At 52.5% G+C, this 25156-nt stretch overlaps 2 protein-coding genes across 9 annotated transcripts in view; one reads left to right on the forward strand and one right to left on the reverse strand.

Moving 5' to 3' along the window:
- Positions 1-15287, forward strand: part of HEXD (hexosaminidase D) — an 18152-nt gene extending 2865 nt beyond the window's left edge. Inside the window, exons 3-15 of one of the 5 annotated variants that reach the window (XR_011071830.1) lie at positions 25-165; positions 2928-3037; positions 4746-4833; positions 9241-9405; positions 10534-10717; positions 11556-11627; positions 11758-11953; positions 12732-12814; positions 13747-13825; positions 13901-14002; positions 14188-14277; positions 14649-14792; positions 14884-15036. Coding sequence is in view for 3 of the 5 variants with exons in the window: in XM_068529957.1 (XP_068386058.1) it covers positions 25-165; positions 2928-3037; positions 4746-4833; positions 9241-9405; positions 10534-10717; positions 11556-11627; positions 11758-11953; positions 12732-12814; positions 13747-13825; positions 13901-14002; positions 14188-14277; positions 14884-15070 (1497 nt within the window). In the remaining 2 variants the exon portion in view is untranslated. Of the gene's footprint in view, positions 1-24; positions 166-2927; positions 3038-4745; positions 4834-9240; positions 9406-10533; positions 10718-11555; positions 11628-11757; positions 11954-12731; positions 12815-13746; positions 13826-13900; positions 14003-14187; positions 14453-14648 lie in introns of all 5 variants that reach the window. The other 4 variants (XR_011071831.1, XM_068529957.1, XM_068529958.1 and 1 more) reach the window with 4 other exon arrangements.
- CYBC1 (cytochrome b-245 chaperone 1) lies at positions 15228-23739 on the reverse strand. Of its 4 annotated transcripts, none has more exons than XM_068529961.1 (9): positions 23582-23739; positions 21402-21716; positions 20809-21027; positions 20228-20355; positions 19352-19393; positions 18676-18749; positions 17992-18088; positions 17226-17370; positions 15228-16812 (listed from the first exon to the last, which is right to left on the reverse strand). In XM_068529961.1, exons 4-9 carry the CDS (start codon positions 20310-20312, stop codon positions 16692-16694), a joined length of 564 nt encoding a protein of 187 aa, XP_068386062.1. In that variant the 5' UTR covers positions 20313-20355; positions 20809-21027; positions 21402-21716; positions 23582-23739; the 3' UTR covers positions 15228-16691. The 4 variants fall into 4 exon arrangements, with proteins under 4 accessions (XP_068386062.1, XP_068386063.1, XP_068386064.1 ...); XM_068529962.1 differs by having other exon boundaries at positions 20809-21048; XM_068529963.1 differs by lacking the exon at positions 20809-21027.
- Positions 23740-25156: the final 1417 nt, after the last annotated feature.

Here is a 25156-nt window from a genome sequence, read left to right on the forward strand (position 1 = left end):
TATAACCCTGAATTTCTCCACTAGGAAGAAGTGCCCAGACAAGAGGTTTTTTTGTCACATGACTTCACAAAAAATAGTATGATGTCGGGTTCCTCACCATTTAAGATGCGACTAGTTCATCTGGACCTGAAAGGAGCCCCACCGAGGGTCTGCTACCTCTCGGAGGTGAGAGCTCCCTTTCTCCTCTAGAGAATCACTTTGCCTTGGGTTTGGTTATGAAGTTGTGAACAGTCAGTGTTCTGTAGACGTGTGCTTGGAACACAACTGTGGGTTCTGAGTTGGGGCACGGTGGTGGCAGCAGCATAGATTTTGAATTTCCCCCAAATCCCCTCACAAAGCAGACAGCAACCACGATAGGAAAAGGAAAAACAGAAAGGACAAAAGAAGCACACAACCTCTTCATAGTGAGCCGAATCGTGTTTCCCAAAAAGATATGTTTAAATCCTAACCTGTCGGACCTTGGAATGTGACCTGATTTAAAGATACGGTCTTTGCAGATGTCATTGACATAAGATGAGGTCATATGGAGATAGGGTGAGCCCTAATCCAATAAGTGGTAGCCTTATAAGGAGAGGAGAATTTAGACACAGAGACATACACAGAGGGAAGATGATGTGAGGACACAGGGAAGGTACCACATGAGGACAGAGGCAGAGATTAGAATCGATGCATCCACAAGCCCAGGAGGACCAAGGGTGCTGGAAACTCCCAGAAGCTGGAAGAGGCAGGAAGGATTCCCCTTACAGCCTCAGAGGGGGAGCATGGCCCTGCTGACACCCTAGATTTTGGACTTCTGCCTCCAGAACTGTGAGAGAATAAATTCTTACTGTTTCAAGCCACCCAGTTTGTGGTGACTTCTTAGGGCAGCCACAGAAAACACATGTACTCTAAATCAAAAGTAGGCATCAGGGTATCCCCGTGAATTCCAAAACGCAAGGGGTGGGGCCAAACCACTGACAGCACAACACCCACGTGGGGTTAGCAGCCGGGCAGGGGGTGGTAGAGGAAAGAGAAAAAAGAATTCAGACGATGTCAAGACCAGAGGACCCAGAAAAGAGCCCAACTAGTAAAGGTCTGTCAGAAACTGGGCCAGTCGTCCCTGGCTCCAGTTTGAGGATGAGTGCCCAAGGCCTCAAAGCACTCCAAAATACCTTCCAGAAACTTCTTCCAGAAGGACAGAGCCCACACTAAGGACACAGTGTTGGGGAAAAGATCCACATTGAGCTGGGCAGGAACATTGAGGGTGAAGTGGAGAGAAGTTTCAAATACTGGGGGGACGGGATCCAGAGGGAGTGGAGACCACGTGCTGTGGCAGTAGCTGCACAAAGTCCGTAACTGCTAATCCTTTATGTAACAGCAGCAGAGGGAGCCCTGGGCTGGCCTAGCTCCATCCCAAACAGAAGAACCTGCTCTCAGAAACACAAGAAAACACATCTCATTTAAAAATGAGCAACAGAAAAGGAGTGTGGTTGTGCCACACAAAGACACTGTAAGAAAAAAGAGGATGATGATCTGAGTAACAGTGAAGGTGCACCAGGAACATGTGACCACAAAGCAGATGACATAGTTCCGCAGTATTTCAAAATCAGAGCAGAGATACTAAGAAAGTGATACAGTTATGGAAGAACAGCATAAGTCAGAAATAGAAAAGCCCAGAAATGTGACAGCCAGACAGAAGGAGGTTGTGAAAAGATTGCGTCCAGACTCGGGAATGAATTAGAAAGCAAAAGAAAAAAAAAATCAGAAACGGAGACTAAACTAGAAAAAGAACAAAAGTGAATAGACGCCATGGGAAACAGTATTGGGAAATAAATGGCCGAGAAGAAAAAGTCAAGTGTGAAGAGATAAAAGCATGGTGACAAATGGATAGATGTGGAAGACAGGCAAAGAAGATCCAGCTTATGTGTAGCTGGAGCCCCCATTTCATTACCTGCTGCTGCTGACAGAGAGGTTTAGACAACAATTTCTTATTCCTCCTGTTTCCACAAGTTGGCTGGGTGGCACCCTTAGGCTGAGCTTAGCAGCCTGTTAGCCACCCACAGCACCAAGGATCCCTACCACCCCCAATAGAAATGCCAAAGAGGCCACCCAGTGGTCAGACGGCCGAAAGGCTACAAGGGAAGCCAGGAACAAAAACGCTGAGGAAAATACGAAAATGCTGTAACCATTATGTTCCATTTGTGTAAGTGACTGACCTGGGTTGGTTTGACTCCTTTCCACAATCTGCCTCTTCTTGTAATTTGTAGTCAATTATTGATTACCCATTTTACAATTATCCCAGCTAATTCTTAGTCCCAAGCTGATTTCCTCCTTCCATCCAGCATGCTTCAGAACATCCCCATATTCTTGGGGAAAGAAAACTTCTGATAGCAACATCAACAAGAATGCTACAAATCACATAAAACTCACAGTGGCCCTTGTCTGGAGGTGGGTTACTATTCTAAGTTTCTGCAGGAGCCCCCTCCCTCAGCGCCCACCCCTGGCCGTGATGCCAGGCTAGAAGAAAATCTCAGTCCTGTATACAGTAGACACAGTCCTAAAAGTCCTGGAGGATAGGGATCCATGTTCTTTGAGATAAAGGTAGAGAAAGAAGTGGGGGAGAACCAGGGGAGGGACCCCATGAGCACAATGGGACAGCCTCTTTCCTCCTTCATCTCCCTCCTCTAGGCTCCTTCCAGGTGCTGCAGTAACTCTCCAGAGCCCTGTAGGCTCCCCTTGCCCCAGCTCCCCCCCCATTCCGCCCCCTTATATAAAATGAACACATCACTACATTAGAATTTGATTTGGCGTCACACGGAGTACACGGGAAAAATACAAAGATCAACTACAATCCATGTCCATCAGCTGGAAGAACAAGTCCATGAGCTTCACATGTGTCACTTTCTGTTCAAATAGTCATTTCTTCATCACATCCCCCTCTCCCCCAGATATTCCCCCTGTTCCGTGCCCTGGGTGCAAATGGCCTCCTCATCGAGTATGAAGACATGTTTCCCTACGAGGGCCACCTGAGGCTGCTGAGGGCCAAGCACGCATACAGGTACCCGAGCCGCCAAGCAAGGCGATGCCTCTGCAGAGAAAATGGGGTGTGTGGGGCGGCAACCTGGAAGGGAGGGGAGGCCAGGCGAGAATTGAACGACAGCAGGACAGTCCTCTTCTGTCTTGTTAAATGCGTGTCTTTAATCATAAAAATAAAGCATGTTCGCTGAAGAGAATTTGGAAACGTTTAAAAGAAAATAAGCATCAGCTATGATCCCCCACAAGGAAGCGCTGTGATCTGTTTCAGTCTTGTCTGGGTGTGAAGTGTGTGGAGGACACTTTGACAGGTGTCCATGCAGGGGAAGGAGGGCTACTGTTTAAGGTGGGCTCTTCACCAGGAAAGTGAGGATTAAAAGGGAGAGGATCAGAATCAGTGAAGCCAGATAGCGTGGTCATGGGTGCACCCCACTTGGCTTTAAAATTATGGGTATCCATGTAAATCAGTAATAAATGGCCCAAAAGAAAATGGGCAAAGAACATTTTGATCCCCAAAAAAGAAAGAAAAATAGCCAATAAGTATATGATAGTAATAAAATAACAGTGAAATGCCATTTTGGCTACCAAATTGGTGAAGCTTTTAAAAAAATGATAATGCTCTGTGTCCACGAGGGTGAGCAAAAGCAAGCCTCCCACTGGTGGGCTGTAAAGCAGCCCAGCCGTTCCGGAGGGCAGCTTGGCTCCATGTGGTAAAACTCCCAGCACGTACGTGTGGGCAGGAAACCGGAAGGGCATGAACCAGAGCATTAATGTGGTGAGATGGCGGAGGTATTCGTGTTTATTCCTACAATGAACACGTTTTGTTCCTTTGTTTTTGAAAGTGAAAAAGGTGCCAGGGTTCCGGTGAAGCTTGAAAAAGGTATATTTAAAGACAGAACTTTATATAATCAATTCATTTATAGAACTGGTTAACTTTAGAGATGGTTCGAACACATACAGAAGTTGAGATAAATTCACAAATGACAACTCACGGTGGAGCAGACAGTGGGCCCTTCCAGCATGGCGTCCTCAGTGGCCTCAGCGACGGAATGCTGGCCTGAAGGGACACTCCCACCCGAATCTTGAAACTTCTTTTTTTTTTCCTTTGTTAAAGGGATCACCAGCCTTTTCTATAAAGGGCCGGACAGTAGATATTTTAGGTTGTGCAGCCCATCTGATCTTTGTTACAACTATTAGTGGGGCAAAGGCAGCCACAGGTGATAATAATGAGTGGGCATGGCTGTGTTCCAATAAAACCCTATTTGTGGACACTGAAGGATGAATTCCATACGATTTTCACATGTCCCAAAATATTCTTCTCTTGAGTTTTCTCAACAATTTTAAAACAGAAACCATTCTTAGGTCACAGGCTGTACAGAAACAGGTGGTGTGTTTGTTCTCAGGCCTGTCTTCCCACCCTTGCTCTAAAATATGATTGCTTGTGTGGCCTAGTTTCTTGTAAAATGACTTTAGCCTCTTGTCGAGTTTGGGTCAGAATAGCTGGTACTATTCTCACAAGAAGTAAACTGTTACTTGATATAACAGAGCATCGTTTTCCTAAATTCTAGCATGGGAGTCTTCTCTGAAAACTTAAGAATATCCATTGGGCTTTTCAGAGTTAGCGACCCTGCTAGTTTCCGCAGTAGACTCCCCCAGGAACCTGACGAGGGGGGTTGGGGGGAGCCTGAGTGGAAGCCAACGTGAACCTCTCTGGGTGGTCTTGGTCTCTCTAGCCCCTCCGAAATCAAAGAGATCCTGCATCTGGCCACACTGAATGAGCTGGAGGTCATTCCCTTGGTGCAGACATTTGGGCACATGGAGGTAAGTGGGAGGAAGGGAAGTTACCTGGTACCCAGGTGTGGGGTTCAGGGGTGCACAGACGGGGCCAGACACAGGCAGGGAGCAGCTCAGCACTGTACAGAGAGGCTCTGTGAACAGCTGAGGAGCTCGGAGCTCTAGGTGGGAGCACCCTCTGTCCAAGGAGGGGAGGGGAAGAGCTGGATGGGGGGCCTGATTCCCACAGAGCCCTGCAGACTGGGTTGTTTTCCTTTTTAACGTGTATTCATCAAATTATTATTGTGCGAGGTGAAATACAACATTAAGAAAATGTGCTTTCTAGGACTTCCCTGGTGGTCCAGTGGGTAGGACTCCGCACTCCCAATGCAGGGAGCCCGGGTTCAATTGTGCTGCCAATGCGGGGGGCCCGGGTTCAATCCCTGGTCGGGGAACTAGATCCCACATGCATGCTGCGCCTAAGAAGTCCGCATGCCACAACTAAAAACAGATCCCGCATGCCATAACTAAAGATCCTGCATGCCACAACTAAGGATCCCATGTGCCGCAACTAAGACCCGGCACAGCCAAAATAAATAAATAAATATTTTTTTAAAAATACTTTATTAAAAAAAAAGAAAACGTGCTTTCTGTGTTCTCCTTTTTCACTTAATGTTGAAAATATTTTCCCAAGCTCCTATGTGATCTTCAAAAATATTTTTCACGTCTGCCTCAGATAAGGGGAAGCAAATTAAACATAATACTGATTTAATGGCTCTCAGGCTCCGTTTAGATCTATCAGCAGTCCTTCCCCCACATCTTCACTTTCACTCCCAGTGATGGCGCTTTCCTTCCTGTTCAGGGATTCTCTCCCACCATCTGCCCTCCAGCTCTCCTGGTTGACTCTCCCTGCTGTGCTCTCTGGGCTCCGGTCCTGACACGCTCTCATTACCCACAACCCCCTCCTCCTAAACCCTATGGCCTCCTGGTCCCCGGCTCTGGCTGTGCCCGGCATCTTCTCCATGTGCTGTCCTGTAGCTGCACTGGACTTGGCTGTCCCCATGGCACCTCTTGAGGGCCCTCTACTCACTTCACACTCCTTCTCTGGACAAAGCCATTTCCCCTCCTGCTTCCCTCTCCTGTCCTCAGTGACTCCCAGGACCCCTGTCTCTAGTGCAGACCCTGGGTTCTAGTCTACAGTTGTATGCTTGGCGTCTCCGTTGAGAGGCCCCTTCCAGCCTCAGGGAGGGGCTGTACCATCCCCAACCCCCGACACCAGCTGCATTTCCTGTCTACTGTCAGGTCCTACCCTTTGCTCCTCTGCCTCCTGAATCAGCATTCCCTCCGTCCCACTGTCACCATCCTTGTCTAAATTACTGCCTGACCTGCTGTGAAGTCCTCCAGTGGGTCTCCCAGCATCACTCCGCCCATCCCCACCCCGCGCCCTGCTCCCCACCACAGCTGGTCTGAGAGCCTCAAGTACAGCTCCATCGTCCCACGCCCTCCTGCTCCTTAAGTGGCCTTGCTCTGCGCTTACGGTGGATTCGTCTCCTGGGGCTACCATAGCAAAGGACCACAAACCAGGCGGCTTAAACTACAGACATTTGTTCTCTCACTGTCTGGAGGACAGCGGTCCAAAATCAAGGTGTCAGCAGGGTTGGCGAAGACTCTACGTCTGGTCACTTGCATCAGAATACCCTCTTCAGCAGTGAAGCACAGTTCAAGGATTTTGTGCATTTTACTTTCTGAACTGTTGAGTTTTTTAAATTCTTTGTGTATTCTGGACAAAGTCTTTTGTTAGATACGTGACTTACAAACATTTTCTCCCAATCTGCAGTTTGTCCTTTCATTCTCTTAACAGTGTATTTCAAAGAGCAAAAGTTTTTAACTTTGATGAAGTCCAGTTTATCGGTTTTTCTCTTCGATGCATCATGCTTTTGATGTCATTTCTAAGAACTCTGCCAATCACCAGGTGATGAAGATTTTTCCTGTTTTCCTCTAAAGTCTTACACTTGCACATTTTCTATTTAGACTTATGATCCATTTGGGGTTAGTTTTTGTGTGAGGTGTGAGGTGGAGGTTCATTTTTCTTGCATGTAGTATGGCACTGCTTGACCAATGGTGCCAACACCATTTGTCAAAAAGACTGCTTTCTTTGAGATTTGGTATTGCCTTTGCACCTTTGTCAAAAATCAATTGACCACATTTATGAGAATCTATTTCTAGACCGTATTCTGTTCCATTGATCTATGTGTTATCCCTTTGTCTATACCACATTATCTTGATTGTTATAGCTTTATTGTAAGTCTTAAAATCAGGTAGTGAGATTCCTCCAACTTTATTCTTTTTCAGAATTATTCTGGCTATTCTAGTTCCTTTGCCTCTTCATATGTATTTTAGATCCAGTTTCTCTATGTATCTACAAGAAACCTTGCTGGGATTTTGATTGGGATTGTGTTAAATCTGTATATCAGTTTTGGCGGAAAATTACCTCTTTACTGTGTTGAGTTTCCCAAACCATGAACGTCATATGTCAGCCATTAATTGTGTTATTCCCCTAAATGTGCCTTTTAGGTTATGATGTGTCCAGGTTTGGGTTTCTTTGCCTTTATCTTCCTTGGAGTTTGATGAGCTTCTTCACTTTTGTGAAGTTTGGGGCCATTTCTTCATGTTTTTTTCTGTCCCCTTCTTTTGGGACTCCTTTGCTCATGCGTTGGTAGCTCGGATGTTGCCCTATGGTCTCTGAGGCTCTGTTCATTTTCTTGTACCTTTCCTCGGTTACTCAGATTGAATAATTTCTGTTGATCTTCTGTTCCAATCACTGACTCTTCTGACATTTCAAATCTGCTGCTGGGCCCATTGAATGGATTTGTCTTTTTCCACACTGCGTGGCTTGCAAGATCTTAGTTCCTCGACCAGGGATTGAACCTGGGCCCTCGGCAGTGAAAGCGCAGAGTCCTAACCACTGGGCAACCAGGGAATTCCCCCTGAATGGATTTTTAATTTCCCTTATTGTAAATAGTTTCCTTTAATTCTTTTTTTTTTAATTTTTAAAAAATTCATTCATTCATTCATTTATTTTTGGCGCGTTGGGTCTTTGTTGCTGCACGCAGGCTTTCTCTAGTTGCGGTGAGCGGGGGCTCCTCTTCATTGCGGTGCGGGGGCTTCTCATTGCAGTGGCTTCTCGTTGCAGAGCACGGGCTGTAGAGCACAGGCTCAGTAGTTGTGGCGCACGGGCTTAGTCGCTCCGCGGCATGTGGGATCTTCCTGGACCAGGGATCGAACCCGTGTCCCCTGCATTGGCAGGCGGATTCCTAACCGCAGCGCCAGGGAAGCCCTTCCTTTAATTCTTGGAACATATTCGTAATAGTTTCTTTGAGATAATTGTCTGATAAATCCAACATCTAGGCCCACTCGGCATCAGTTTCCATAGAATTGTTTTTTCTTTGAGTCTGGGTCCCACTTTCCAGTTATTTGCATGTCTCAATTTTTGGTTGAAAACTGGACATTTCAGATCATATGTTATAGCAAGTCTGACTTTTCCCCCCATGGGTAGGTGTAAGTTGCCTGGATTTAATCTGTCTCCCCAGCTGTGTGTGGTCACGGATGCCTCTGTTGTTTTTGTATTCTTGTTTTTGGTTTTTGCCCTAGGGGTCACTCTTCGGTCTTCACAGCTGATGATTCCGCAGGGTTTGGGTGGTGGTTGTGCCCGAGCCCATAAGGCCCCCCCTTGTGCCACAAGGATTGGGGGGCCACACTCAGGGTTCAGGCAGTTCTCAGTCTGCCGCGGCTTCTGCTTTCCACCCAGCCTGCTCGGGCCCCTGGGTGTGTGTGGCCCCAGCCAGCCGGTGTGTAAGGAGAACATGTGTCACCTCTGTCGCCCTATGGGGACCGCAGAATTCAGAACAGTTTGCCATTTTTACTGACAGGTCCCCAAAGGCCGGGTTTACCCACAGCCAGCCATTGTGGGGGGTGGGAGCACCTAGGCAGAAGCTGCAGAATCTGTTTTTACCCAAAGTTATGGCAGCCTTTCATGAACACGCATTTCCCAATTTGTTGTTCACCTTTGGTTGGTTTCTGGAGCTCTAAAACGGTCATTTTGGACAAATCATTCCACTTTGTACTTGTTTTGGGGAGAGGATTTGCCAGCCCCTTCACTTGAGCAAGAAGTCCACCCGTGTGTAGTTCTATTGTGAAGGGAAGCTGTCTTTTCCGTTTTATCATTCAGCCCAGTCAGAGTTGGAAGGGAGAAGGGCTGTTGACCAAGCAGCCATGTTGCTCAGAGACCCGCCCACTTGGCACCCTGGCTCTGGTCCGCAGTGCAGCCCTGCCGGCCCCTCCGGGGACTCTAATAGACGTGAGGCCATCAGGACTCAGAGGCAGGAGCCGGACTTCGGGGAGCTCGGGGACAAGCTCCTCCCCAGGGTCACCAGCTTTCCTGTTGTCTCCCCACAGTTTGTGCTAAAGCACGAGGCTCTCGCTCACCTCCGGGAAGTGGCACTTTTCCCCAACACCCTGAATCCCCACAAGGCGGAGTCCCTGGCACTGGTTGGAGCCATGATTGACCAGGTGATGGCACTGCACCCGGGCGCCCGGTGGCTCCACATCGGCTGTGACGAGGTGGGTGCCTTGCCTTGCCTTGCCAGCAGGCGGCTCCCCCAGCTCTGCAGCAGCCCCTTTTCTTCACCTCAAGGTCACCTTCTCCCACCTCGTGGGTTCTTCTCTTAAATAGAAAAGTAGTTCCGAGGATAAAGAAGTGCTGGCCGAGGAGATGTCCCCAGTGAGGGCCTTGGTCCCAGCTGACGGGTGATCTCGCGCCGGCGAACCTGCCAAGCCAAGCAGGGTGCAGTGGGGTGCAGGCACCCACAGGACAGCAGCAGAGCAGCCCCTGGTTACGGCACATTCACGTCCTCGGGGTCAGTGTGGCCATGAGTTTGAGCCGGTTCCTTTCTTCCAGTTGAAGAAGTGCAGTTTTGGACTGTGGGAGAAAGGAAATACCACTTTAGGGCCGTGGAGCACTGGCTGGAAAGGTGGTTCCCGGAGGTGCCCTCCTTGTCCTTGAGAAACACAGTGGCCAGGAAGATACCGAGCCACCGAGCACAGTGACCCAAAGGCCTCTGCTCGTCTGAGCTTGGGCATCTGAGATAGGATGGTGGTTTGTAGACATTTTACCCCAGAGTTTGATCCTCTTCTTCAAAAAAAATCTCTTTTTTTGTAGTAAAATACACATAACATAAAATTTACCGCTGTAACCACTTTAAAGTGAATAATCCGGTAACTTTTAAGTCATTCTCAGTGTTGTACAGCCCTCCCCCCGGCTACTGCAGGACCTCTCATCTCCCCGCCCCCCTGTCTTCCGCCCCTGCATCTATCAGTCTCCTTTCCATTTCTGCGTTGCCCCCTAAGCACCCCATAAACGGAGTCCTGCCCCGTGCGTGGGCTTCTCTCACTGGGCACCTTCTCCAGCGTGGCTGAGTGACGTTCCAGCGTGTGGATGGGCCACACTCTGTTTATCCATCTTGTGTTGTTGGACGTCTGGTTATTTCCACCTTCTGGCTGCTGTGGAGCCCCTGTGCCCAGGCTCAAGGCAGTCTTGAGTCGAGGTTCGGGTCTCGGTGCAGAAGGCAAGGGCACCCTTCACTGTCTCCTCCCCATGGGCAGCTGCCCCGAGAGTCTCCCCGGCCACAGCGTGAACCCATGGGTGAGGATGGGTGGTCCTGGGGCAAACCCACCTGTGTCTCCTCCCAGGTCTACTACCTCGGAGAGGGTGAGGACTCAAGACAGTGGCTGCAGCAGGAGCCCAACACCAGAGCAGAGCTGTGTCTGTCCTACATGGAGGCGGTGGCCAGCCACGTGCAGGCCCAGCACCCCACCACGACGCCCCTGGTGTGGGACGACATGCTGCGGGACATCCCCGAGGACCAGCTCTCAGGTCGGCCAGGCATGGCCCTGGGGGGCCGGCCAAGCTCCACAGGGCGCTTCCTGGTGCCATGAGGGAAGGAAGCCGAGCTACTCTGAGCCCCCGACTGTCAAGGAGAGACCGTGTAGTAGATCCGCACCAAAGCTAACTCCAGACCATCCTGTTAGGACCGTTTCTCATGTGAAAATGCCATTCCCCTAGAAGGCCTCCTGGAGTCTTGCCAGGAGTACTGTTGTGAGAGATCTGACCCAGAGAGCAGCACGAGGCCCCGAGGGGCGCTGGCCATCAAAAGGCAGGGGTGCGGGGCGGCAAGGGCCCCTGGTGGCACTTGAGAGCTTCCAGTGCTTCTAGGGGCCTCGGCCCCACACACCTGCACGGCCAGCCCTGCAGGGGCCTCTACTGAGGTTCACACCGGCTGGTGGAGGGAAGCAGTGGGCCCCCAGCCCTCTGGGGCCCAGCCTGCCTGAGGCTCTAGGTTGAGACAGGGAGGTCATGACCCATGCTTCCGCAAGGCCCACCCAGGTGTCCTCGCTGCAGCCTCTACCACATGTGGCCACTTGGGTTTTAATTAATTACAATTAAGTCCACTTAGCGGTATGTTCCTGTTGCACCTGGGCCGGCCCCGCGTGCAGACAGCATGTCCCCCTCGAGGGAGCTTTGGGACCGCTGGCCTGGGGCTCACCCCTGGCAGCTCCAGCAGTGTCCAGTCACTTCCAAAGCCAGCTGGGCTTGTGGCTGCGGCATTTACAGCCAAAATCATAGCATAGTATTGAGTCTGTACTTAAATTCATTTTAACGCAAAAAGGGAGAGTTAGAGGGACACGCCCTCACAGCCTCTCTCCACCCCCAGCATCGAGGGTGCCGCAGCTGGTGGAGCCTGTGCTCTGGGACTACGGGGCCGACCTGGACGTCCACAGCAAGGGTCAGTACCAGAACAGAGCCCAGCGGTCATGGGCTCCTCCCGGTTTTCCACCCGGACGAGTGTGTGTTTCGGGCTTCCCGGCTGCACCTCCTCAGGGTCTGCCACTCACACCTCTCACTTGCTCACCCAGCGCTCCTCATGGAGAAATACCGAAAGAGCGGCTTCTCCTGGCTCTGGGCCGCCAGTGCCTTCAAGGGAGCCACGGGGGCAAGCCAGGCCCTGACCCCCATCGAGCACCACCTCAGAAACCACGTGCAGTGGCTGCAGGTGGCGGGCAGCGTGCCAGCGGACACGCTGCAGGGCATCGTCCTGACTGGCTGGCAGAGGTGAGGCCATGCAGGCCCCAGGGATGTTCTCGGGGCCGGCCTTTCCCGGGAGGGTCAAAGCGGTTCCCGTCACCTAGGACACACCGCCCTCCTCGGCCCATCCAGTCTGGGCCTCAGTCCTTCCCGCCATTCGGTCAAGGGGAAGCAGCCGGCCCTCTGAGGAGGGTGTGGAAGGACCAGCTGCACAAAACAAGCCACTTGGGGTCAAGCCCCTCACGCCACACTCTGCAGAGGGGACGCTGCTCGGGGTGTTCAGGGCCCTAGGGCACTGGCCCTCCTGGCCCATGCCCTGTCCGAACCACACGTCTCTGCATGTTCACCCCGCCCTGCCCCCCTGCCCGAGGTCATGTTGGGAGAACCATGAGGACAGACTTCGGCTTGTTTAGGATTTCACACCATTTGAAAAGTAGAGCTACAGGTAAACCCCTGGTCCCAGGCAAGTCCTGGCCTCAGGTCCCATCCTGAGGGGGAGGCCAGGTGGCCCTGACACCAAGAGCAGGAGGCCCTGAACCCACAGGAGGTAGCAGGAGGCAGGGCTGACCCACTGGACCTCAGCCCTCACTCATAAAGCTGAGTCAGAGGTTAACTTAGGGATTTCAGGGTGGCAACCACAGAGCATTAAGCCCAGGCAGGTCACTCTGGGTGGGGTTCCTGCAAAGCCATGGAAACTTCCGGAAGCAGCAAACGCTCTGCAGAAGCTTCTAGATCCCTGTCCTGTCTCGCGGTGGCTCGTGTTTGAGCATCTGCTGTGCTGAGCGCCCCTCTCCCACGGACTTAGGTATGACCACTTCTCTGTGCTGTGCGAGCTGCTGCCCGTGGGAATCCCGTCCCTGGCTGTCTGTCTGCAGGTGCTTCTACATGGTATGGTCCCCTGCTCCTCCCAGGAAGCCTAGTGCCCGGGGCCCCCAACTGCCACCTCCTTGGGGCTGGACTGTGGTCTTCCAACCGGTGCAGGAGAGGGGAACACACCCATGGCCCCGGCTCAGCCACCCACCCACCCCACTGCAGCCCGGGTCTTCGAGCCTAAACCAGGACACAGACCAGGAAGTTAGGGGGACATGCCCCGCAGGCACAGTGAACCCACAAGAAAATTCATCATGGATAGGGTGCAGGAGAGGGCCCACCTTCGCTGCATAAATAGCCTGAATGCCCAGTGCTGGTGGGTGTGGCCCCAGAGGGGCAGCTCCCTCACTTCTGGTTCTCGAGGGAGCAGCCAGGTGTGGGCATAGGTGCTTAGAGACAGAGGAGACCAGCAGGCAAGGTTGGTGACGAGGCCCTGGTTACATAAACTGCATATTATACGGGACCAGGTGGGAATTTAAGTAGCAACGTATGTGGTGTTGGCACAGAAAAACGTCGAGGTGGTTGAGGAAAGTGAGGACTGAAAAATAAACACACTTTGTATTGTGCTGAGCTACAGGGAGGTGGAAGGACAGATACTGGGACTCTGGCTTATCCTTTTTTGAAGTGTCAGTTCTGAACTCTTTGGGGAAAGGTACAGACAACAGAGCAGATGCCTGTGCTAATAGGAGCGCGTTGGCCTTGGCACCCCTTCCCCAGGAGGCAGGCAGCACAGAGCCTCCAGCATGTCCTCACCTCCCTACCAGGCTGCAGTAGCCTTGGGCTAACCCATCCCTGAGGTCAGCATGTGCCCAGCTGGGCCTGGCCGGCAGTCCTTCTCAGTTGCTTTGCCCACCACCCATGCCTGAGGGCCAGGAGGTCCAGCCAGCACAGAGTCCAGGCCACCTCCTCCTCCAGAGGCCCCTCCAACCTCCATCTGTGGTTGGTTTTAGGAGGCTTTGCCGAAAACGTTAAAGCAAGAGTGGAGAACTTTCTCGGGACTTCGAGCTTGGAAGCAACGGATTTCAGGAGGTAACACCCTCACCCCCAGCCCTGCCTGTCCCCCCATATTTGGATGCATCCTCAGCACAGCGGCTCCCTGTGCAGTGAGAGGGCCGGCTCCTTCCCTGGCAGCGACATCTTGAACCTCATCACACAAGTCAGCCTCCATCTGTGCAGCTCTGTGGATGCGCTGCTGGAGAGGGACAGGTGAGTGGGCAGGGGAGTGACCCCCCCACCCGGCAGGGTGAGGGCCAGCCAATCCTGCAAGACTTTCTGGGCGGAAAACAACTTTTTAAAATTTCTACCAGATTTTCAAAGGTCTTATTTTACAACCACCGAGTCTGCCTTACGAGCCACAGCGTGCCTACCTATGTGTGTGGATTTGCCCCCAGGTATGTGACCGGCTGGTTCAGCCCCTACCATCGCAGACGGAAGTTCATCCACCCCGTCATGATCCAGCACATCCAGCCCCAGGCACTGAGGTAGCCCACACCCCTCCCAGCCGTGCCCATCCCCGAGGCTGCCCACCCTCTACTGCATGCTGGCAGCTTTCTGGACAAGCTTTCTAGGTATTGCAGCCGTGGATTCCTAGGTGACTCAACGGAATCAGCTGTGCCTTTAGGCTTTAGAGAAGCTGGGGCGTTCCTGCCTGAGAGGGTGAGGGTCACCAGATGCCCTGAGCAGGGTCCAGGGCTCACCATAGAACCAGACTGCCTAGGGCTGATCCTGGCCCTGCAGCTGCATGTGTCACCATGGGGACAGGGTCCCAGCCAGCCCTCCCCAGTGCTCTCCTGGCTCTGAGGCCAACACAGACTGTCCCTACTGAGTGTAAGATGCAGTCAACTGTCAACAGGTTCATGCACCAAGAAAAACCCTGCCAGCCAGTTGTGAAGTGCCTTCTAGTTTCAGAGGTCAAACTGTGACAGTCATTCACTTATTCCCAACAACCCTATGAGGCTGGTGCTAACGGCCCTGTTCTATGGATGAGTAAACTGAGGTACGGGAGGTACTGACCCGTGGGGTTCTGGAGGCCATGAGGTATGCCCCGGGGCCCTCGCCAGGCAGGCTCACTGCCTCCTGGTCTTCAGTCTCCTGGCCAGGTGGAGCGTTCTCGTGGGGGAGCTGGAGGCTGCCCTGCAGCGTGTCTTCTACCCAGACGCGGTGGAGGAGTGGCTGGAGGAGAATGTGCGCCCCAGCCTGCGGCGGCTGCAGGCTCTGCTGCAGGATCTGGGTGAGGCAGCCGGCGCCAGGCCTGACTCGGGTCAGGACCCCTGAGGGGAGGGGGCCAAGCTCAGGCTGTCGTCCTCCCTGCACCCTCATCCAGCTGCACCCAGCCCCACGTGCGCCTCCTGAGCCCTGGGCAGCCATTCCAGCAGACAGCGCCCACAGAAACAAGAGTAAACATGGAAGGAAAAGACACTCTGGGCCTATGCAGTGATCAGCATTAGAACTTTAATTCTTTCAAAATAAAAAGGAGAGTGGAAGCCAGAAATCTGAAAGACTTAGTTACTGGCCCTCACGATGGTCTGGAGACCCTCCTCGCCCAACCCAGCCCTGGGAGAGGGGAGCTGGCGAAACGCCCTCCCTCCTCCAGCCCAGGGGCAAACACACAAGAAACCAACCATAGCTGTTTCACACCTTCTAAGAAAAAAGTATTTCAGGTTTAACCATTTAGAAACCTAACTTTGGCATGTTTAAATGACCTTGTGCCCAAACTAAGGGCTGGCTGGCAGCCACCACTGATAAGGGAGAGGATCTCATTTCTCTGGAGTTCCCTGGAAGTTGCTGTCTCTCACCCAGGCAGCCTCAGAACCCCTGATCCATGCAGCCGTTCCCAGGTGCACAGCCTCATGGGTCCCTCACTCAGAGGTGCTCTGGGCACATGCTGTACCTCGGAGGAGCCTAGGTTCAGAGAAAGCAGGAGAAAACCAATAGTGCAGTTGAGGGTCAGTGTGGCTGGCACCGACTCCACGAGGGTGGCTGCAGCTAGCTGCTCAGGCGCTGCTGAGGGGCAGCCATAAGCCCAGCGATTCTGGGCCCAAACACACAAGCCCAGCACCAGAGTGCGAGAGAAGCTGGGAATCTGGGTTCTGAGGGATGGGTCCAGGTTTTTAAATGCTGCACGAGGCTAGAAGAGAGAACTTCTGCCTACACTGGGGGCAGGGGCAGGAGGTTATCCTCTCTGTGAGAGCCCGGCTGCAATCCTGGTTGGACTCGAGATGAGCCACCTGAGTGGACAGCGGTCTGGGGGCTGTGGAAGCCTCAGGAGTGGCTGCAGCACACCACCCAGGTGTGCCCCTTGGCGTCCACCCTGAGCCCCAGCAGCTCCGCAGGCAAGCACCTCACTTCTGACCACTGAGGACGTCCGCCTGCGGGGAGGAACGGGCATGGGGAGCAGGGCAGGAGATGGGATTCCTGGGGATGACATGTGGCGGCAGCATCCTCAGAGCCTAACCCAGCTGCTGGCCCTGCACTGGCCCGCTGGCACCTCACCACAACCCTCAGGACCTGGTCCTGGTGAACCTCCCAACCCAAAGAGCTCAGCCCTGGCCCTCACACCCTGGGACCCTGGGTGTTCTTGCTTCCCGCTTCAGAGGCCTTGAGCCCCACACAGCTAGCACATCTGGCCTGTCCACACCAGGCCACTGCCCCAGCAGGCTGTCTGATTCCAGGAAGAGACAGATCTGAGGCCTGTGCCCTCTCTGGACCCCTCGGAGCCTGCAGAGAAGGTCCCACTGTGGTTTTGCTCAGAGGACAGAAGCAAGCAGCAGGAACGGCTGAGGGTCCTGCCCTGGGGCTTCCAGGGACATAGCCAGGAGCTGAGGAGGAGGATTTGTAGGCGGCCCATCAGTCCTGCTGGGGCCCCACCAGAACCAAGGCGGGGGTCCCGTGGAGGTCAGCTCTGGTCCCCGAGGCCATCGACCTCACTGTCACTGCTCTGAGACAGCTCCACGGGACTCTCAAGGCAGTGCAGCTCCAGGAAAGTAGTGATGAGCTTGGCGATGGCTTCCACATCACTGGTCCAGACCGGCACCAGGAGGAAGGGTGGGTTATTGTGACAGAGGTACTGGCCACCCCGCAGCAGCCACAAGACCATACCAGTCTCACCCCAGGTATCTACCTCCAGGGTAACCCACTAGGACCCAGCACCTTCAGTCCTGATCCCCACCCTCACCTGACACTAGCCCAGTTCTCTATGCCCACCAGGGACCCCTGACGTCCCCATCCCCTCTCTGTCCCTGTGGGGACCCCTGACCTCCCCCCTAGTGGGTGGTGGCAGGCCTGGCCCCCCGGCCTCACCTCCTCCCCCACATTCCTGAGGCCTCTCTCCATGCCCTGCCGTGCTGGGCAGTCCCTGGGGAGGACCACCTGACTGGGGGCGAGGGCAAGGGGCAGCCCTGGCCAATCAAGTCACCTGTCCTCAGCTTACCTGCGGTGGCCCATTACAGCACTCTGCGTGAGGGGGTGGGAGAAGCCCGTGGCAAACCGAAGCACCACCACATAGCCCTTCCCGAAGTACCGGACCTTCTCCTCCTCCACGTTCACGTCCCGGATGTCACTGAGCAGGACCACCACTGTGGGCAGGGCCCTGTCAGTGGCCGTGTCCCCCACCCACCCTGCCCCTCCCACCTGGGTGCTGGCACAGTTGCTTCGGGGCCACGATGCAGAGGATCACATCACGCTTGTCATGAAGCAGAGAGCACGTGTCACGCCATGTCTGAGGCTGGGCCCCAGAGGATGCCGAGACCCTGGCCTTAGATGTCACAGGTCAGTGACCGCAGTGCAGGGTTGTGTGGCTGCTGGTTAATGTCCAGTCTGGGTGAGAAGGAATGTCCAGCAGGCCCACCGTTGCCTTGAAAAGCCCACCCCTTCTCTCAGTCTAACATGTCAGGGGGCGGCTAAACACAGTGCTGCCCAGCTTTCTGCTTCGTTTTCCCCAACTGCTGGAAAATGCCTTCCTGGTTTCTAGCGGCCAGTCACTAAGCTGGGGGCTGCCCAGCAATTTCCTTTGGGCCAGGGCACATCTGGGGTACACAGCATCCACGAGGCAGGACACAGCTCTGGTCACTGAGTGGCCAGCTTGGACCCAGCCCGTTTCCAGGCCTCAAGCCTGCTCCCTGCCATCACACACAGACGCTCGCCGCCCTCCGTCCATCCCAGAGTAACCTGTGTCCTGTTCACTCCCCACGCCTCACCTTGATCATGGCCTGCTCTGCAGAGAGTCAGCAGCTTCCTATACAAGCTGAACGTCTTCAGCACGACCTTCCCGGTGCCCTTATTGAAGACGGCTTCCTAGAACACCAGACACAAGGCAGTCACCTGGCTGCTAGCCTGTAAGCCAGCCCAACACACACAGACTTGCCGACTGTGTCCCCACCCTCACCAGAGCAGACACTCAAGGAGGCAGCCCCTCTTCCTTCCCATCCCAGTCAGAACCCCAAACCCCTGCAACCTGATCCCTCCAGGGGCTGGGGTGTGAAAAGCAGGAGCCTCTCCTCTCCGCACTCAAGAGAAGCGAGCACAGTGGGCAAGGTCATCAAACGAGGGAATGGAGATCGGCAGTCAGAGAGCAATACTGGGGCCAGGCGACCCAAAGGACACGTGAAGAGGGACAAAAGGGAGGCGAGGGAGGTGGCCTTTCCCTTCTATTCTAGGAGAACTTCTGGGAGAACAACAGCTTTAGAGGATTCCTTCGCCTAGGGATGGTCACAGACAGGCAATGTCCAGAGGACAAGTCCTGCTATCCAGAAACCACTAAGCTCAAGTTTCAGGATGGAGCGGGGCATTAGGCCCCTGGAGCCTTTCTTCCTACTTTGATTTGCACTGCAGGGAAGCCCAGGAGCCCAAAAGCCTGGGCACCCTTCCTGCACTGGCCTCACCTCCCAGTCCTCCAGGTTCTGCACGGCCACGAATAGACAGCCCGTGACATAGAAGAGCTTCCAGCCCAGACTATCTGGGGAGCAAACACAGGAAACAATCAGGCGAGGGAAGGCAGCAGAGGGGCAAAGGCCAACGTGCCCAGACACGGTGCCCCCTCCCCAGCACAGCTGCTTCCCCGACCAAGGGCAGGAGTGGCACCTGGGGGCCTGGCTTGCTGCCCATGCCTGCAAGGACACCCCACCCCCACCATGGCCACCTAGCACTGCGGGCCCTGTCACCTGGGACAGGACGTGCTCCACCAGTTCTGCCCTCACTCTCCCCCTGGGTGTCTACTCATGATGACAATCACAGCATGGTGAGTGAGAGCAGAAAGGTGGGAACGCTTACAGGGAGCCGCTGAAAGCACAGATCATCCCTGCAACAGAACATGAGGCAGACACAAGAGTGCCTTTCTGAAGAATATTTTATGATATATGAAAATGCTGAAGATATAAGTGAAAAACGTAAGGTGCGGGGGACACACCAGCACATGGAAGTGGGCCACATCCACAAACAATTTAGAGGCAGAGGCGGTCCCCAAAGCCATGCCCTGGCAGATTACAAATGATGGGCTTTCCTTTTTTCCCTCTTCCAATCAGCTGAGGAAGTTCCTGGGGGGCAGATAATGCATCTCACCTCCACTGTAGTAGGCAGCAGCCAGGCCAATCGACAAGATTCCTGCGAGGAGAAAGCAGGTACCTTCCCATTGGGCCACCACCAGCCCAGAGCCCAACTCCTCCCAGGACCCACAGACCCAGGTAAGCAGGCCCTTCCCATTGCCAGGGATGGCTGAGCACAGGGAGCAGGGGGCAAGAAGACCACCAGGCTCAGAAGTGGGGGAAACAACCGGGAAGTCTGTTCAGAAGAATGTTCTACACTAGTCACAGTATTCACTGGACACATGTCTACGTGAGGTTGCAGAGCTGACGGGGGAACCAGAAAGAGGAACCTGACGTGGGTTTTACCCACTGATGGCACATTGTGTGGAATGAAGACAAGAGTGAAGGTAAAGAATCACAACCCGGCACATGAGACAAATCAGGCAGAGTCCTGGGAAAGAAGGCCCAGAGCCAGGCTGCTGAAGGCACAGCAGCATCTCCCCACACACCTAGGTTCCAATCAACATGGTGCAGCTGCCCAGGGAGTGCAGGGCCCTCCAACGGGTACTGACAGGGATGGAGGCCAGGGCCCCCGCCGCCTTACTCCTCACTGTCTCCATCATGTGGGCCCTGACATAAATCAGATACCTGGGACTGGGTGTATGAAAACAAGCAAAAGGGGAAGTACGGGGACCTCAGAAGAGCATGCAGAGTATAACCAAAGGATGTTAAATGGTGAGAAAAGACAAGACAGACACACATCATCTGTAAAAGCACGCGTAGAGGATAAAAGTTGGAAAGGCACAATAGTTGCTATATCTTGGGGTAGTAGAACCACGGAAAAATTTAGTTTAATTTTCATCCTTTTTTAAAGTTAGATTTTTAACTTGAGAAGAAATATGAACATCCTTACCAACCAGCAGGGACCAGGACCTGATGCCTGGAGCCCTCTTCAGATGGAGGCAGGAACTGGTGCGTGTCTCCACCTGCATATACATCCCTGGAACGTGCTGCCACCACTTTCAACAGGAGACCGGGGGGCTGGGGAAGGGCAGATAGACAGCTGGAGCCCTCGAGCCACTGCCAACAGACAAGAACCCAGCTCCTCTCCAGAACAGGAAGCCAGGCTGCCCACTAGCAAGGCCCACACAGGCTCAGGAACCAGTCAGCCCGTGCTGACTGCAGTCTCTGTGGTCGGGCAAGTCACTTAATCCCCCAGAGACCTGTAAGGAAGGTTCTTCTCTGCTCAGTTGTAATGGTTGCACTGGGGCTTTGTCCCCTGCTCCGACTCACAAAGCATCAACAAGCACTTGATCATCACCTGCTCCCTTCCTACCTGGAAACCTCAGTCTCTTGGAAACCGTTAGCCCCCAGCAGGCTTCAAACTTCCAGCACCCTACCGGAACCTACCAGAACACCCTCATTTCCCTGTGCTGGCCTCTGAAAAAGGGAACTGAAAGTCTCATCATGGTTTGAGTCTGTATTGGCACTGACCGAAAAAGCCAGCTCTGCGGTCTCCTACAGCTGCCACGAAGAACAGTCTGCACCCAGCAGAGGGAGCGGAGGGTCCGGAGAGTCCAGAGCACCGGTTTAATGAACGAGTCAGCAAAGGGGATTGATCTTCCACACGTGGAGAATTCTGCCCTGCACGCTACAATACGCTCGAATTGCTGGCTCCAGGGACCCCGTTCTGGGTAGCTTTTCAGATATTCCCTGTGAAGTCAAGTCAAATTTCTGACAACAAATAGTTAATTCAGTTCACACAAACAAAGCCAGGATCCTGGGACATCACCGGCTCCTTCCCCTGACATGCCTCATCTGTCTCCACGCGCGACTCAGCCGCCCGCGGGGCGAGATCACGCCTGTCACCGGCACAAGCCACCCTAGACACGCCCCGCTGACCCCTGCGGCCACACCGGGCGCCCCGCCCGGCTCGCACGCCGCCAGGCCTCCGGGGCATTGAGCCGGGCCGGGTACCGAGACCGCGCTCCCGGCAGGACCCCGGCTGCGGGAGCCGCCCCCCAGCCCACCCCGCACCTCCCACCCGCGACGGCGGAACAGCCCGGGCGTCCACCGCGGACACTAACCTGCGGGCGCGGACGCGGGCGCGGACGCGGACGCGGGGAAAGGGCGGACCTCTAGGCTTCAGTACCCGCCGGCCTCCGACTTCCGGAGCTGGGGGCTATGTCGGCTGACTTCCGGACCCGCGGGGGCGGATGGGACAGCTGACTTCCGGACCGGCGGGCGGGCGGGCGGACGCTAACTTCTGAGCTCCCATTCAGCCTTCGAGGTGGGAGAACGGGCGGGGCTGCAACGGGAGGTTGCCTACGGAGCAGCAGAGGCGGCCGCGTGGTGTGGTGTGCGCGCCCGGGCTCTGAGCAGATAGCGTTTGGGGTCACAACCTTTAGAAAGTCCGCAAAGGAAGGTGAGGTGAGTTGTACCACGAAACATCCGCTTAGGATGGTGAGAAAACGTGAAGTACATAGTTAACCTCACAACAGATACGTACGAACATTATGGTAGATTCTGTAAAAACTTTAATAAGAAATATTAAAGTAGAACTAAGATATTTGTTCATGGACTGGAAAATTATTGTAAAAATGTAAATTCTCCGAACGTGATCTGCAGATTCAATTGCGAACCCAGTAAGAATATCAACAGGTTAAAAAACTAAATCTGAACAATGCTGCAAGGCACAGTGGAGGAGGGTAGGGGAAAACCAGAGATCCTTGACCCCCAAAAAACTCAGTGTAGCTGGGGAAACTGAACATTCACATGTTCGTGATGGCAGTTTTTCTGCTGCTCAGAAGCTTGCCCCAGTGTCTGGGGAGGAGGATTGTAGTAGGAGAGACAGTTTTCTCCAAGAAAATCTTGAATGGCCGCTTCGGTGGCCTCCCTGCTCCACTCTCCACCAACACACTCAGCACCTGTCCCCACAGCCCCCACATGAGGCCCCAAGCAGGACCCTGACTTGCCTTTCTATTTTCCACCAGATGGAGAAGGACCCTACAGGAGAGCCTCCACCACACGGCCACTGCCTGCTTCAGTGACCTCCAAACTGGGATGGTCAAGATGATCTGTGGAGTGCTAGAAAAACGTACTAGAGCTTGTATTCCTACTTATTTTATGTTTTTATATCTATTGTCATGTGTCTTATAATTTACATAAGATTAATACACAGTGCATATTACCTTATAAAGAAATATACATACATAGATATGCATAACCCTAGATGTTTTATCAATATAGGCACAATGTCAAAAATTTGGAGATGACTTTTCTGTTTTACCAGTCTCCATATACTCTCCGCCTGTGGTTCAGAATCACCTGGTGGGTTTGTTGAAACACAGACTGTTGGACCTGTTCCCAGCAGTGGATGGGGCCTGAAATGTACATGTGCTGCTGCTCTGGGAACCACACTCAGAGAACTTATGCTCTAAGCTGGAACAGAAGAAGGTTCTGCCTGAATGTGGCAGGTTTCCTGACCTGATGCCTCAGCTCACATTCCATCTTCTTGAAATGCCTTCTCGGGTAAGATCCCACACCATCTTGAAGGTCCATTTGAATTGGTTAGCACCTCCTTTAAGTCCCTTTTGCTTGGTGCAGCTGAAAGTGATCTTAATTCCTTAGGACTTAGGGAGAACTGAGTTGATACCCAGAAAATTCTACTTTGCATTACAGTTATTTGCATAATTTCACCTTTTGTACTAGAGTACAAGCCATTTAAAAATGAAGCCTACACTAGCCTTCTACTAATGTTAAATGAGTGAACAAATGATGTCTGATTTGGTTAAAATCCTGCTGAATACTGATAAGAGCAAAAGTCTGGAAATAAATACAAAATCCATAAATAGGGGACTGAGTAAAATCTGCATATTTTGCCAGTTATCAATGCATTATATCTCTGTTCTAAATTCAGACTTCATTGCCTGTTCTATGAAAATGCATCTGAGCCCTTATTTTGTTCTGTGCTCTCTGGCATGATATTAAGCTTTGTCAGTAGAGGGTGCTGGAGACACTTGGAGGAAGAGTTTCCTTTCCTGGTTCTGGTTCTGTTGTGCTGGATCCACAGGCTCCTGCAGTGCACAGGGCTTCTCCAGTGTCCAGCTTTTACAATACACACTGGCCAACTGCACCCAGCATCCACCACCTTCCCCAGCAACCCCTAAGTGGTTTTGTAGCAGAGTGCCTCCAGTGAGACTGATGTCAGGTCTGAAGTAAGAAATGTACAGGGAAATGTATTAAAAAGCAAAGAGACTGGGCTTACCTGGTGGCGCAGTGGTTAGGAATCCGCCTGCCAATGCGGGGGACATGGGTTCGATCCCTGGTCCTGGAAGATCCCACATGCCGCGGAGCAGCTAAGCCCGTGCGCCACAACTGCTGAGCCTGTACTCTACAGCCCGTGCTCTGCAGCAAGAGTAGCCACTGCAATGAGAAGCCCGCGCACCGCAATGAAGGGTAGCCCCCGCTCGCGGCAACTAGAGAAGGCCTGCGCACAGCAACGAAGACCCAACGCAGCCAAAAATAAATAAATAAAATAAATAAATTTATTTTCAAAAAAAGCAAAGAGACTATTAATGTCTTGTCAGAAGAATTCAACAGCATAATCAAATAGTGGATAAGAGGAATTTCTCATTATGGAAGTAGTCCTGCTAATAAGTGAAGAAGAAATGATAGGAGTAAAACATCACCCTAATGAGGCTTCCCTGATGGCGCAGTGGTTAAGAATACGCCTGCCAATGCAGGGGACAAGGGTTCAAGCCCTGGTCCGGGAAGATCCCACATGACGCGGAGCAGCTAAGCCTGTGCGCCACAACTGCTGAGCCTGAGCTCTAGAGCTCGTGTGAAACTACTGAAGCCCGCGCACCCTAGAGCCCGCGCACCACAACGAGAGAAGCCCGCGCACCGCGACAAAGAGTAGCCCCCGCTCGCAGCAACTAGAGAAAGCCCACACGCAGCAACGAAGACCCAACACAGCCAATAAATAATTTTTCAAAAATCACCCTAATGAATCTAGGCAATCTCATCAATGGCTGCTAATTAACATCACGAAAAGGACAGAAAATAGAACCCCCTGAAGGGATTTCACAACACCATCTATGAAGTAGTCTTGCCAAAAAATTTTTACCTGTGATCAAGCCACTAGAATGTTTTAACTACCCTTTGCTGAAAATTCAGAACAAGGGTATGCTAAAGAACTCCACATGGATGCAGTCAGCGATTGCTGAAAACCCTGCAGTCAACCTGATTTCTTTATGATATGCAAGGAGAAGGGGGTATGTGGATGGAACCTATAGATTTAAAAAACAAACCAAAAAAACTCCCAAAACCTTAAGACTGGGAACTCCCTGTACTATATTTGTTAACTTCTAAGTGAGCCTTATTTTTTTTTTCTAGAAACAAAGATTTCTAAGAGACAAACACAAACCAATAGAAATATAGACTAATAAAACATTGAACCTTTTTTAGATCCTGATTGAAACTAGAAAAATGATGAGACCATTGGGGAAACCTGGACAGAAACCTGGACACTATCTACACATTTGATTAAACTAATTGTAACTTGCTTTTTTCACACATGATGATACTGTTGATGTTTTTAAAACATTAACAAAATATATACAAATGACAACCTAAAATTATTCTTTTCTTCAAGCTGATAATTGAAGATGTTTTCTGAGAGGTGCTGACATAGATTTGAGTAATACAGTGGGTTAATCTGGCAGCCAGTTAGGACCTCCTGAATTTAACTGATGGCATTTATAAAAAAAAGTCGTACGAACCAAAAACTATTAAAAAAAAAAAAAGGTTTTAATGGGGAAAATTTTAAGATCCTAGTGAG

The sequence above is a fragment of the Eschrichtius robustus genome, chromosome 20, assembly GCF_028021215.1.
Source record: "Eschrichtius robustus isolate mEscRob2 chromosome 20, mEscRob2.pri, whole genome shotgun sequence".
Classification (NCBI taxonomy): Eukaryota; Metazoa; Chordata; class Mammalia; order Artiodactyla; family Eschrichtiidae; genus Eschrichtius; species Eschrichtius robustus.